The sequence below is a fragment of the Tenrec ecaudatus genome, chromosome 11, assembly GCF_050624435.1.
Source record: "Tenrec ecaudatus isolate mTenEca1 chromosome 11, mTenEca1.hap1, whole genome shotgun sequence".
In the NCBI taxonomy this organism is placed as follows: domain Eukaryota; kingdom Metazoa; phylum Chordata; class Mammalia; order Afrosoricida; family Tenrecidae; genus Tenrec; species Tenrec ecaudatus.
Genome location: NC_134540.1, coordinates 63,347,012 through 63,361,377, shown reverse-complemented (window position 1 = coordinate 63,361,377; position 14,366 = coordinate 63,347,012). Strand labels below are relative to the sequence as shown.

At 51.6% G+C, this 14,366-nt stretch overlaps 1 protein-coding gene and 2 pseudogenes across 2 annotated transcripts in view; 1 reads left to right on the top strand and 2 right to left on the bottom strand.

Moving 5' to 3' along the window:
* TCF7L1 (transcription factor 7 like 1) overlaps positions 1 to 5,344 on the bottom strand; it is a 155,829-nt gene extending 150,485 nt beyond the window's left edge. Inside the window, exons 1-3 of one of the 2 annotated variants that reach the window (XM_075563070.1) lie at positions 4,859 to 5,344; positions 4,712 to 4,775; positions 4,384 to 4,511 (exon numbers count right to left, since the gene is read on the bottom strand). In XM_075563070.1, coding sequence (XP_075419185.1) covers positions 4,384 to 4,511; positions 4,712 to 4,775; positions 4,859 to 5,107 — 441 coding nt within the window. In that variant the 5' untranslated portion in view covers positions 5,108 to 5,344. The remainder of the gene's footprint in view (positions 1 to 4,383; positions 4,512 to 4,711; positions 4,776 to 4,858) is intronic. The other variant, XM_075563069.1, reaches the window with a different exon arrangement.
* Positions 5,345 to 5,761: 417 nt separating this feature from the next.
* On the top strand, positions 5,762 to 13,477 carry LOC142461287 (bolA-like protein 2 pseudogene; annotated as a pseudogene).
* Positions 13,478 to 13,604: 127 nt separating this feature from the next.
* Positions 13,605 to 13,932, bottom strand: LOC142460943 (peptidyl-prolyl cis-trans isomerase FKBP1B pseudogene; annotated as a pseudogene).
* Positions 13,933 to 14,366: the final 434 nt, after the last annotated feature.

Sequence of the window (14,366 nt, the reverse complement as noted above, 5' to 3'; positions counted from 1 at the left end):
CACTTAGAAACACCCTTTTCCAAGAACGTTATTTGCCCTCACATCACCGCCTCCACAGCTACACCGTACTCTCTCACGGTGGGTAGCTGACTTGCTGAACCACCTTCATCATTAGGGGCGCCCCCTCCTCCACACCCCCACCCCCCGCAGGCACACGCACTATAATTAGTCTTGAACTAACTTTTGACATTCACTCCCTTCTGTGTTGACTTCACACTTCCGAAACAAAATTCTCGTCAAGTCAACAGCACCGATGTGGCTTGGTAAACCTGGGAAGCCTTTCATGAACGAACGCATACCTTGCAGAGCGACTTCTATAAATAGGGGAAAAACCATGTGTGGCCAATGTTCCCATCTTCACAGACCACAGGGCCCCTGGGAGACCCAAAGAATGGGTCATGGCTCAGAGGCTCAGTGCACACCCCACGTTAAGAAGTGTCTGTGGAAGAGTCTCTCAAAAGCCTCAGGAAAAGGCCATTTCCCAGCCAAGCCAGAGGGAAAGGCAAAGGCCAGGCAGAGAGGGAGGGGGCCCACAGCTGCAGAAGCAGCGCTGCCCCAGCACTAGGCAGAGGGAATTATGCCAGGGGATTAGGGTGTTGAAGTCCTGCAGCCTCAGAATCTTGGGGTCAATCAACACCCTGAAAGCATTCCAGCCAAGCTCCTCCCTCTTTTGTTTCTGGCTTAAGGTTTCTAGAACATGTTAGATCAGGCAAGAACTGGAATCACCCAATTTCATGCGACTCCTAGGCCTTAGCACAATGGTTTTCAACCTTCCTAATGCTGCGACCCTTTAGGACAGTTCCTCACGCGACCCACAGGCTGAGAACTGCTGCCTTAGGAGTCCTAGTGGTGCTGTGGGTTAGGTGCTGGGCTGGTAACCGCAAAGTCAGCAGTTCAAATCCACCTTTCCAAGGGAGGAAGATGAGACTGTCTGCTTCTGTATAAAGACATACAGCAGTGGTTCTCAACCTGTGGGTCGCGACCCCTTTGGGGGGAGGGTCAAACAACCTTTTCACAAGGGTCACTGATTCATAACAGTAGCAACATTAGTTATGAAGTAATAAAGAATATAATTTTATGGTTGGGGGGGTCCCCACAACATGAGGAGCGGTATTAAATGGTTGCAGCATTAGGAAGGTTGAGGACCACTGACTTACAGGCTTGAAAATGTTATGGATCAGAATAGACTTGATGGCTGTGGGTCTGGGGTGCTTTTGGGGCTGTGTGTGTGTGTGTGTGTGTGTGTGTGGAGGGGGAAGATTAGGGGGTGCAATTTAGAGTCGAAACAAAAGGTCTAAGATGCTACCAAAGAAAGACCAGACCTTTGTATCCCAGAATCAGCCACCTGACTCCCCCTAGCTCCACCCACTTCCTACCTCTCAACATTCACTTTACAAACATTGGGAACTCCATAGGAAGCCAGTCTTCACCTCCAACTTGCCTACAGTGAAGTTGATCTAATCATCCTTGACATAGTCATCCGGAGGAAAAGCAGCAGCATCCCAACCCTACAGTTGAGACCCTGAAGTGCCGAAGTGCTTCCTCACTTGCTTTCCTGACTGCCTGAGACTTCCAAGGCCAGGGTCAAAGGAGCAGGTTCCATGGAGCTGCCTGCTCTAAATGCAGGAAATGCTCAATACATTCAGACACTTTGTAACTAAGCAGGCTTCGTTAGCAACATTGCGCCTTCAAGCAACCCCAAATGCAATGAGTAAAGCTGGTTCCATAGGGTCCCCAGCAGGTGAATTCTTTTTGTAGCAGACGACCAGGCTTTTCTTAGAGGCACCTCTGGAACCTTCAACCTTTTGGTCAGGAGCCAAGCACATTAGCGGTAGCAGCACTCAGAGCTTCCATAAGCACATAAGAGATACAGGAAATGCTGAGAGAAATCTTGGTAATGACATGACGTAGGTAGGTGAGTGAGATAGGACACGGATAAATTAAGTCCTTCTAAGGCAGTGTGGTTCTCCACCTCTCTAATGCCATGACCCTTTAATAAAGTTCCTCATGTTGTGGTGACCCCCAACTGTAAAATGATTTTCATTGCTACTTTATAACTGTCATTTAGCTACTGTTATGAATCGGCGGCCCCAGCGAAAGGGTCCTTGGACCCCCAAAAGGGTGGCTATCCACAGGTTGGAAAGCATAGCTCTAAGGGGTGCAAGGGGCCCTGGTGGCACGGGGTAGTCCAGTGCTTGACTGCTAACCAAAAGGCGGGCGTCGAAGTCTACCAGATGTTTTGTGGGAGAGCTGCGGTGGTCTGCCCCCAGAAAGCCGTATGGCCTTAGAAACCTGACACAGTAGTTCAGCACTTGCCTAAAGAGCCACTATAGAAAAGCGTCATAACCTGATATAAAAGGTGAGTATCACAGCAGAGTGGAGAGGGACACCTGGGCCAGGCAAGGGAATAGCTGAGCAGAGACAGCCAGAGGCACGCAGAGGGGTGACGCTGGCTTCTCCAAGTCAGTCTCCCACACCCCACACAAGCTGAATCTAGATATCCCCAGTTCCACCCGACTCAACTTCTGCAGTGTCTTGGGACACCTAAAGATTTACGGGAGGGTGGGCAGGAAGGAGGGAGCACCATAGATGGAAAATGGGCTCTCCCAGCACTGATAGCTGGGAGAGAGGTAGTTGGCAGAACCAAGGCCCAGCCCAAAATGTTGAACCTGGGAGGGACACTGCCAGGATGAACATGCACTAGGGAAAATGGATGGCCCTGCAGGTGGAATAGCCTGTCTGAGAGGGTAGTCAGTCACTCAAGTCTGGGAAAATGTGGGCTGCTCCCTCTACACCAGGCCCTGGCTTGTGCTGGCTGAGCATGGTCAACGGAACAAGAGCTTGGATGGCATGATGGCCTTCCCCCCTAAAGTTACCATGAAGGAGCCCAGACCAAAACTTGGGGAACAGAGCTGCTGCCTCGGTGGGCGTGGGAGAACCAAGGAAGTCAACTTAATGCCTTGACAGCTTGTTTTTATGCAGCTTTTACCTTGAGCCCTAAGCCTCAAAGGGTCACACTGAAATTCAGGGCCACCTGAGGCGCTCTAGGCAAACAAGGCCAAAGCTATGGGGTCTCTGCCCCTGTTTGAAGGAAGAGTGCTGGGTGGTCCTGCTGCCCACCAAGGGGCTGCCCCTACCCCCATACCCACCAGGGGTGAAGAGGGCCGCCCTGACAATAGATGTTTCTGCTCTGTGCAGGGCCCATTTAAAAATGAATTTCTCTGAGCACTCCATGATCGTAATTTAGGTGCAATTTGAGCAAAACATGGGTTTGCTCAGGTCCATCTCCAGAGGCCTTCCCACAACCCTCACCCCAATAATCCACAACCAACCACCTCTATAGAGTAGCTAGGCAGGGCACATATACACACACCATAAAAAAACTCACCACTTCAGAGGGCGCCGGGCCCAAGCGACAGCACATAGTAGGTAAGCGCTCCCACCCAGGGCCTCCCATCAGACTGAACACCTGGGCAGAGGACCCGGGTGAGGAGCGGTGGTGGGGGGACACAAAGGCCTCACTGGGCCCAGGGAGGGCCCCCTCCAGCCTTAGGAGGGGCATTTAGGGCCACGGAGGGGGATGAAGGAATCCGCCCTCATTTGCACGTTGTCTGGGGCCCAGTCAATTTGCTTAATCACCGCTTTAAATGCCAGCGCCCAGCACACAATGCGCGCCCATTAACAGGTCTAAAGTGTCGCAGCGCTCGCTTTAAATGAGAAAAGCCAGCAACAAAGGGAGAAAAAGCCAAGTTCCTCAACTTGAAGAATGCCTGGGTCGCCATCGAAATCCTCTAAGCAAGCTTAAATATGTCGAGCCCCGCAGAAGAGTTGAGGTCCCAGGGCGAGAGGAAGGAGGGGGGTTGGACTGGGGGGTGGTGAAAACCCGCCACCAACACTAGGCTTCTTTAGGAATCAGCTCACAGGAGACCAAAGAAACCAGAGTCGGGGGGAGGCGCCGTCGCCAACACGGCTCCCCCGGCCCCTTGCCCACTGCCAGGGAAAGCTGACTGCTTTCCGGCAAGGAAAGCAAGACCCCGAGAAGTGGGCACAAATCCAAGTTTTCCTTTGCAGCAAAGCGAAGAGTTTTAGAGGCCGGGAACGACCTCCCCGCGGATCCGAAGCCACCTCCCCACAGAAACCCGGGACTTAAAGTTACTTTAGTTTCTCCCACGAGTCGGAACAGACCCGATGGCGGGGAGGTCATTACTTGAACGGGGCGGCGGGGGTGAGTTTGGTTTCTCTCCAGGCGCTGTCGCGGCCAAGGAGTTAACTCTGCAAACAAGTCCCGCCGGGGCTCCGGGCAGGGCCGCCCCATCCCCCACGGAGGGCAGGGGGGCGCATCCGACGGCCCCGACCGCCCACCCGCGCCCGACGGCCACTCACCGTGCGCGCAGCTCCGGGGGACAGGGGCCCGTTGGGCAGATACGGGCTGCTCAGGTCCGGGATCATGAGGAAGGGGTACCCAGGATAGGGGGGACCCTTGAAGAACGCGCCGTCCTGGGGCCTTCTCACTGCGGGCAAGAAAGGCTCGGTGAGGCCGGGGTCCCCCGCGGGCACCCCTCCTGCGCAACCCCGGCGGCAGACGCGCCACCCGAGGCCGGCGGGCTGGGAGAGGGCTCGGGGTGTGGGCTGGTGGGCGCAGGGAGAACCCGGCTGCGGCCCGGGACCGGGGGCGAAGCCTGCTGGGGGTGCAGCCTGGGCGGGCACGTACCTTCGGCGAAATAGTCCCGCGGCTTCTGGAAAGCGTCCCGGGCGGGCTGCGGGCGCCTCTCCGCCTGCGGAGCAAACACAAAGGCGCGGGCGGGTGAGCGGGAGCTGGGCCGGGGTCCCCGGGGGCGGGCCGCGGGCGCCTCCTTACCTCCGAGTCCGAGCTGCTGCTCTGGTTCTCGGACTCGTGGACCAGGGACGACTTGACCTCGTCCAGGTCCCGCTGCGCCGAGGCGCTGTCGCTGCTCGGCTCCTGCTCCTCGCCCCCCTCGTCCTGGAAGGGGATCAGCTCGTCGTTCGCCCCGAGGTCATCTCCTCCGCCGGCCGCCCCGGCGCCCGCGCCGCCGCCCCCTCCGCCGCCGCCTCCCGCGCCGCCGCCGCCGCCGCCGAGCTGGGGCATGGTGGGGCCGCGGGCCGGGACTGCAGCTCTCGGAGCCCTCGCCGCCCGGCCCGGCCGGCGCCCCCTTCTCCCGCGCGCTCCGCCCGCGCGCCCGCAACAAAGTTTGACAGGGCGTGGCCCGGCGGGAAGCGGGGCCGGCGCGGCCGGGCCGGGGCGGGGGCGCTCCGCTCGGGCCCCTCGGGCGGCGCCGAGCCCGGGACTCTCCAACTCGTCGCCGCCGCCGCCGCCTCCTCCTGCTCCGCCGGGCCGTCCCAGCGCTGGCCCGCCGGGGAGGGGCGAGCGGGAGCGGGGCGGGCCCCGGGCCCGGCGAGGGGCCGGAGGGCGGAGCCCGGCTGCAAGCTGACACCGCGCCTCGCCGAGCCCCGAGCGCTCGGGCGCGCGCGTACTCCCCGGGGCGCACACACTCGCACACGCACTCACCCTCGCGCGCCGCGCACTCACACCTTCCGGGGGCCACGCCTCCCGCAGCGCGGCCCGCCCTCGCGGCTAGCCGCGGCCCGCCCCCGGGGTCGCGCCCCCTCCCCTCGGCATCCCCCTAACTTTCTCCCTTGCGCGGTGCCCAACTCGGCGGCAGCCGCACGCTCCCCCGCCCCTCGCGGGCCCCGCGCACGGCGGGCGGCAGTGCCCCCTGCGGGCCAGCCGGGGACCCACCGACGGGCGCGCACCCCCCCACCTCCCGCCGCCTCCGCGAGCGCGGGACCCGGCCCCACGGGGTGCGCAAGGTATGGGGAGCTGGGTGGCACACCGAAATGCGAGTCGACGTGCTGCTTTCCTTTACCTGTGAGGCTCCAAACCGCGCCCCAGGCCTGGGTTTTCAACTTTGCGCCGGAGCGACTTCTCGGCCGAATTCCCGAGGACTTAGCCCTGTGTCTGATCGTGCGAGCCCGAGACGTGAATCAAACAGCTCACCTTCCTCGGTGGAGAAGAGATTCGGATTCGGCTGGCTTCGAGGGAAAATCCGCCCGCGCGGTGACCATGAAGCCATGCCCAGAACTGCCTCGGTAGCGGTAGCCAAAGAACATGTGAAAACGCCCAAGCAGCCGCGCACCTAGAAGAGAGGACCGCTGGCCAACCAGGTCAGCAGAGTTTTTAAAATCTAGTGTCATCCAAAGTGAGGCATTAGGGGTATCCCGCTTTTAAATTTTAAAAGATACTAATTGAAAGCAGATTAGAAAGTAGTAAACAAACATCTAAAACTATTTAAAATACAACTGACAGGCATTTTCTAGAAATATGGGATGAATCACATGGAAGTTCAGAGCAGGAGAGTTCAGGAAGTTCTTGGATCTTCCTCATTAAACAAACAACCTGCCATGCGGTCGATTCCAATAAACAGTGCAAATATTCGCAGGACCTGATACCTGATGGATCATCTCATCTTTCTCCCTCAGAGAGGCTGGTGGGTTTGAACCACCAACCTTCCATTTAGAAGCCTAACTTGAAAGCCACTAAGCTAAAAGTATAGAACAGAATGAGTCCCCTTCACATTGGTAAACTAGGAAGATTGGGGAGGAATGTTCATAAATGTAACAAAATATATGTAGCTCTCATTATCATTTTTATTTTGTTGTTTCAGTTGCCTCTGTATAGGTATTTGTGCCCTCAATAGTGATGCTACGATGCACCCAACAAACTATTACTAGGGAGGCACAGCTTCATTTTCTTTCTGCTTTTTTCAGTATTTTTAAATTTTATTTTATTGGGGGCTCTTACAGCTCTTATCACAATCCATACATATATCCATTTTCTCAAACACATCTGTACATATGTTATCATCTTTTTCAAAACATTTTCTTTCTACTTGAGCCTCTGGCATCAGTTCCTCATTTTACCTTCTCCCTCCTTTACCCTCCCTCCCCCATACCCCTTTGACAATTTAGAAATTATTCTTTTTTTTCGTGTCTTACATGGACTCTGTCTCATTTCACCCACTTTTCTGCTGTCTGTTCCCCTGGAATGGGGGCCGTAGTCGATCATTGTGAGATCTGTTCCCCCTTACTTCCCGCCCCCTACCCTTACCCTCCTAGTATCGCTGCCCCCTTATTGGTCCTGAGAGATTTATCTGTTCTGAATTCCCTGTGTTGCAAGTTCTTATCTGTACCACTATACGTGTTTTGGCCTAGCCAGGTGTGTAAGATAGAATTGGGGTCATGGTAGTTGGGGGCAGGGAGCATTAAAGAACTAGAGGAAGGTACTGCACCCTGGCTGACTCGTCTCTTCCTTGTGGTCCTTCTGACGGGTGGGAGGGGGGTGTGTCCAAATACTGTACTTCAGTATTTACTTACAACAAGCAAATATGACCTTTCTGGGTGTTTTGTTTTGTTATAAACACAATTAGTAAAGGACTTCAGTCTCATCATTTTTTTCAAAGAACATAAGATGTATGGTGAGTAATAAAAATGAAAACAAAAAAAAATGAAAACTCTTTCCTCCCAGGATATGGGAGCTTCTCTTTATCTTTTCCACAGTTGACCACTGGTAATGGTTTGATTGTATTGTTCTAGACATTTTCCTAAGTAATTATGCACATATTTAGCATGAGTGTAAGAAAAAATACATTGTTAGAGAATCATATCAAAATGTGAAGCTACTGTTTCTTAATGTATCTGTACTTCATCTATACTGTTTCTTAATGTATCTGTACTTACTGTATCTGTACTGTTTCTTCATCTAGGTATCTGTACTCCTGAAGGCAGTGTTTCCATTTGGTGAAGTGGGCTATGCACTGAGCTGCTAACTGCAAGGTCAGTGGTTCAAACCCATCAGCCACTCCATGAGAGACCGATGAGGCTTTCTGAAGGCTCAGAAACTCAAGGGGCAATCTACCCTGTCCTATAGGGTAACCATGGGTTGGAACTCACTCGTTGGCATTCTCCAGGGACTCAAATTGAATTCCTTTTAAGTGTTGTTGGCAGTTTTGTAAACAAAGAAAAGTCTGAGGGAGAAAAAAATCAGAGCTGTAGGTGAACAGACTCCGATTTCCTAATGAAATTCTGATGGAACAGCCCTTGCTACCTTGGAGAAATGAGCAGGTGCATTGGGATGGGGGGGAAATCCTGGCACAATTCCTTTCTTGCCCTTTTTTCCTCACCCAAGCAGTTGTTATTTTTCTTAAAACGTCTTCCTGGTAAGCCCCTGTGATCAACCTGTGTTCTTCGAGAAAATCTATCACAATAACCCCTTTGGGGTACCAAGAAACTGTCGCCATAATCTCTGAGCTGACCTCTCTGCTTTGAATTTAACTGGTCTAGCAGATCCCCCTAGGAAACCACTGTTCCGATTGGACCTCAGAGAGAAGGATCCATCCGAAGGAGACTGAGACAGGAACTTGTCTGCAGCCCTTCACCAACCACGGAGAGGAGGTTCAAGCTGTTTGCTTGGGAATAAACACATGCGTGCATGTACGGACAGGAACCCGGGCAACCATGCTCTTGACTCATCCATGTACATACACAAACACTCGGGTTTGCTGTTACCCAAAAAGGATCATGCTGTTTGTTTTGTGGTGTGATATGTTACCTTTCTATGTTTTTAAAAGTTAGCTCGTTCTTCCTGTGGACCGTTAGATGAAAGCCTACGGTATTAGTTTCCTGTGGCTGCTATAATAAATGACCACAAACTTGGCGGCTTACAACATCAGAAATAAAAATAATAGAACATCAGAAATGTATTATTCGCTCACAGTTCCGGAAGCCAGTCAGAAGTTCGTTTTACTGCGGAAGATCGAGTTGTCAGCAGAGCCGCCCTTCATCCCAGGGATCTCAGGGAGATCCTCTTCCTCGCCTCGCCCAGGTGTGAATGGCGACCACATTCCTTAGTTTGTGATCGCGCTTCCATCTCTGCCTCGATGGTCACAGGGTGCCTTCTCTCTGAGTCAAATCCCCCTCTGCCTCCCTCTTTGAAGGAAATTGATGATGACGTTTAGAGCCTTCCCCCCACCCCCTGAGATAATGCCAAACATTCTCTCCATGGCAAGATTTTAAATTAATCAAACCTGCAAACCCCCTCCCCCCGCTCCACTTGTCCTTATAAAATAACAGTTACAGCTTCCAGGGATTAGATTGTGGATCTATCTTCCTATACCATCATCAGCCAAACACACCTTTCAACCTCGAAGAAATGCAAATCAAACAACATAGAGATCCCATTTTTCATCTATCAGATTGGCAAAGGAAGAAAAGAATGTTAACATCCAGCATTGGCCTAGGTACTAAGAAATTTGTATAGCTACAGGGCGTGCCGCCGTGTAGCACAGCTGAAGGGAAAACTGGCAGAACAGCCAGCCCTCCGTAGCTGAGGTTTCTGCATTCAACCGAGGATGGGAGATATTGGAGGGGTGGGGGAGGAAGCAATTAAGTAGGCAACGCAATGCTATTGACATCGTCTTTACATTATATTATTCTGTGTGACCTAGGGAAGATTTGGGAGCGCTGCTGGCACAATGATTCCTCACTTGACTGTTAACTGAAAGGTTGGCAGTTCGAAGCCACCAGCAGCACTGCTAGAGAAGAATTTGGCAGTTGACTTCCTTAAAGATTCACTCGCCTTGAAAACCCTCTGGGGAATGATAACCCTTTTTAAATTATTTCAAAATGAAAGCAAAAGGAATAATAAGGTTCAATTGATTGTGGAAAAAAAAGAGAGAAAGCCCTCTGTCCTCTAGCATCACTATGAGTTGGAATTCGACTTGACAAAGGAATTGAACTTGCGATAGTTGATCCCTTGCAGTTTTTCTAGCTTCTTATTTTGCACAGTCCATGGTTGATTACTAATGGATGTTTGCAGCGGTTGCTTTTCATCTTGAATCACAGCCCTATGGGCAGATGAAGGTCCCCAAACCCCAGCCCGCTTCCCGACATGAAAGGTGGCCTGTGACTACTTGGAGGAGGCAGCTCTTTCCCTCCACATTTTGAGTACCTTCTATCTGAGGTGGGAAAAAGATGAGGCTTTCTATCCCCCGGAAAAGTTACGTCTTAGAAACGCACAGGGCAGTTCGACCCTGTCCTACAGGGTGGCTGTGGGTTGGAGTCAACTCGATGGCAGTGAATTTGGCTTGGTTTTTATCCAACTTGAGGGGCTCACTTTGGGGCACAATGTCAGACAATGTTCCAATGTTCCAGCTATTCAGAAGGTTGTCGCCGTTTCCAGACGTGAACAGCCTATTTCTTTTTCCTGGTCTGTCTTAGTCTGGAGGCTCTGCAGAAACCTGTCCACCATGAGTGGCCCTGCTAATATTTGAAATACCGGTGGCATAGCAACACACAAGCTACCACAGTACCACACACTGAGAGGCAAGTAGTGTGCTGTGTGGATGATACCACATTGTGGATGATATTGTGACACTTCCAGAATACATCACTGCGCCAATAGAGAATCTCCTCTGCCTAGAGCAAGAGTCAGTGCTTTGAACAAGACAAGGGGGTACAGGATGTGCTAAAGTCAGACAAGGTATGCATCCGAATTGTATCCATTCCCATTACTTATTCTATCTATATGTTCAGCAAATAAACCGAGAAGGCAAATTCTACAACTGTCTGCATACCACCTGTACACAACGCATCATGGCATCCATTTTGGAAGAAGACTCACTAACAGTCTGTGATATGCACACAACACAGTCTTGTTTGCCGAAAGCAAAGGAACTTGAAGCATTTGCTGATTAAGATCAAATGATACAGCATTCGGGGTGGATTATAACTCAATGTAAAAACAAACAACAATCATAAAACCCTCACAAATGAACCGATAAGCAACATCACGATAAACAGAGAAAAGATTGAGGTTGTCAAAGATATTGTTTCACTTGGCTTCATAACAACACCCACAGCAGCGGCATTCAAGAAAATGAAATGACACATGTCGTTGTTGGGTGTCAATGGGTCCAATCCACGGCGACCCTCAAACTCCAAAACCGAACTCCCTGCCATGGAGTGTATGCTGACTCCTAGACAACTCGGAGGTTGGAGTGGAATTGCCCTTGGGAGTTTGCAAGACTAACTTTTTCTAGTACAAAACCTGGCCTTCTCCTTCCCATCAGCTGGTGATTTCGAACTGCTGACATTGCAGTGAGCAGCCCAATGCATAACCACTATTCCCCCAGGGCTCCTTATAGTAACCCTGCATACAGAACACTGCCCAATCCTGTGCCAGCCTAACAATCATTCAGCCCATTCTTGGCGCCACTGTGTCAATCCATCTTATCAATGGTCGTCTTTTTCAATGCCCTTCTACTTCATCCAAGCATGATGTCCTTTTCCAGAGACTAGTCTGGACCACATTCAGAGTACTGAGTGGAAGGAAGTCTTGCCATCCTCCCTTCGAAGGAGAATTGTGGCTGTACTTCTTCTTTGTGTGTGTGTGTGGCTGTAATTCTTCCGAGAGAGATCTGTTGGAGTTTTTGACAGTGCATAGCACTTCCAATACTCTTCACCAACACCACAATTCAAATGCATCTACTCTTCTTTGGTCTTACTTCTTCGGTGTCCACTTTCCACATGCATATGAGGCGATCAAAAAGTGACATCCTTGCTCTTCAATACTTTAGAGAGATCCTGTGCAGCAAATTAACCCAATGCACTACATCATTTGGTCTCTTGACTACTGCTTCCATGATCATGGACACAAGTGAGATAGACTCCCTGAAAACTTCAAGCTTTTCTCCATTTATCATGCTGTTACCTACTGACCCCGTTGTGAGGATTTTGATTTTCTTGACATTGAGTTGTAATCCATACTGAAGGCTGTGATCCTTGGTTTTCCTCAGCAAGTGCTTCAGGTCCTCTATATTCTATAGAGTCCAGCATAGTCTATCTATATGCCGAGCAAGTAAATTTCCCTACTTTTAGCAAGCAACCTGCATATCAGGTTTCCTGACTTTAAACTGTGAGGTATTCCCTTGTTCTGTTCGAATGACTGCCTCTGATCCACCTGCAGGTTCTGCATGAGCACAATGTTGTGTTCTAGAATCCCCCTTCTTGTCAAGGCTGTCCATAGTTTGTCGTGATCCACACAGTCAAATGCCTTTGCATTATCAATAAAACAAAAGTAAACATGTTTCAGTCCGGGCTGCGTGCGGTCCCCGCTGGGTTGCCACCTGCTTTGGGCTGCCGCAATGGATCTCAGCGCCGAGTACCTTTGGGAAAAGCTACAGCGAGAGCTGGAAGTGGTGGAGGTGGAGGACAACATTGCTCTCCCAGCTTCCAAGTCCTGGTGGTGTCCTCCAAGTTCGAAGGGAAATCGCTGCTACAGAGACTGGCTGGTGAATGTGTGCCTCGGAAGAGCTTAATCACATCCATGCCTTTGAGCGGAAGACCTTGACCCCAGAGCAGTAGACCCGTGAAATGATGGGCAGGAGCCCTGCGCAGCTATCTGGACCAACAACAACAAAAAAAAGTAAACCTGTTTCAGATATTTTTTGCTTTGGGTCAACATTCATCTGACATCAGCAATGCTGTCCCTCGTTCCACGTCCTCTTCTGAATCCAGCCTGAAGCTCTGGCCGCTCTCCGTCAGTCAATGTACTGCGGCAACCATTGTTGAATGACCTTCAGCACACTTTTACTTGCATGTCACATTAAAGATATTGTCCCATCATGTCCACATTCTGTGGGGCCACCTTTCTTTGGAAAAGGCACAAACAAGGATCCCTTCTAGTCCGTTGGCTGGGTAGCCTCTTCCGGTTTTTATGGCACTGATGCGTGAATGCTTCCGGGGCTTCATCAGCTTGTTGAAACTTTGCACTTGGTGTCCATCCATTCCTGGACTCTCCTTTTTGGCTGCTACCTTCAGTGCAGCTCAGACTTCTCAACGGTTGAGTGTCGACTACTTTCTTTTTGGACCAGTGACTTCCTATATTACTCTCAGCTTCTTTCCATGCTTCCGGCATTGTTCAATATTTTGCCCATAGAATCTTTTAACATTGCTGATCCGTGCTTGAATTTTTCCTCCTGTTCTATCAACATGATATATGCTGAGCATGTCCTTCCTTTTTGATTTTCTAACTCCCATTTCTTTCTTTCTTTCTTTCTTTTTCTCCTTTTGGGCAGCACATAGCCTTTATTTTACATACTGTTTCCTAATAGACTATCTGTTGAAGTTAGCAGCTAACAGAACCGACAGGTGACAACAAAGGTGACTGGCTCGTGTCCCTCTGTGTACAGCACATTCACTCCGGGGCTGAGCACCTTGCGTGTCTGGCTGAAGGTAAGGGAAGGCATTGTCGATGGTGCCAACAAAGAATCAGGGGTCTGCGACCAGGCGTGGCGACTGTATACACAACCTGACACGGGTCGAATGGCAACTGAAGTTTCCTCAAGCGAAGACGCGCGGGGACCATGACAAACATACAGAGCAGCCGAGAGCATGGAGAGGGTTGTGGCGCTGTGAGGTTATTAGCACACTGATCCAGAGCCCCGCGCAGGAGGAGCTGTCCCAGTGGCGGAGCGCGCCTAGAGGGGGGGCAGCAGCCACCTCCGGCCCCGGTGAGGCCCCTCCTGCCTTCACGCCAAGGTGAGCAGTTCCATGTTAAAGATGAGGGTGGCATTGGGGGGGATGGCACCAGGGTGGCCCGTGGTTCCATACGCCACATCAGGGGGTACAGGTCAGCTTCGCCCTCTGCCCCACGCTCATCTGGGCCACGTCCTCTTCAAAGCCCTTGATAACTTCTCGTTGGCCAATTCTGAACTTGAAAGGTTTGTTTCTATCGCTGCATGAACCAAATGTCTTCCCATTCTGGAGCATTCCTGTGTAGTGTACCACACACGTCTGGCCCTTCTTGGGAAACGTCCATCTGTCTCCCGGGGAGATGGTCTCGATCCCCACGCCCATCGCGATCCCACAGCCCCCGCCTCCGGGGGTGGGGGTGGGGGGTCCCTGCCGCTGCCCCGAGCCGGCTGGGCACCGGCTCTGACCCTGCAGGTCCTCTGGCTTGCCTCCCCACCGCCACTCCTAGCTCCCATTTCTTTGCACGCTTCATTCGAATACATTCCTGCGCCTTCTCCAGCTGACCTTTGAACATTTTGTTCAGCTCCTTTGCTTCATTTCTTCCATTTGCTTGAGCTACCCCACATTCAAGAGTAAGTTTCGGCGTCTCTTTTGACGTCCACCTGGATCTTTTCTTTCAATGATCTTTGCTTTCTTCGTGCATGAGGTTCTCTACGTCATCCACAGCTCATCGTGTCTTCTGTGATTAGTGTTCAGTTGTCGTTCCTCTTGTATTCCTTAGTGACTCAGTGATGATCCAGCGACACTCGCAGAGAACT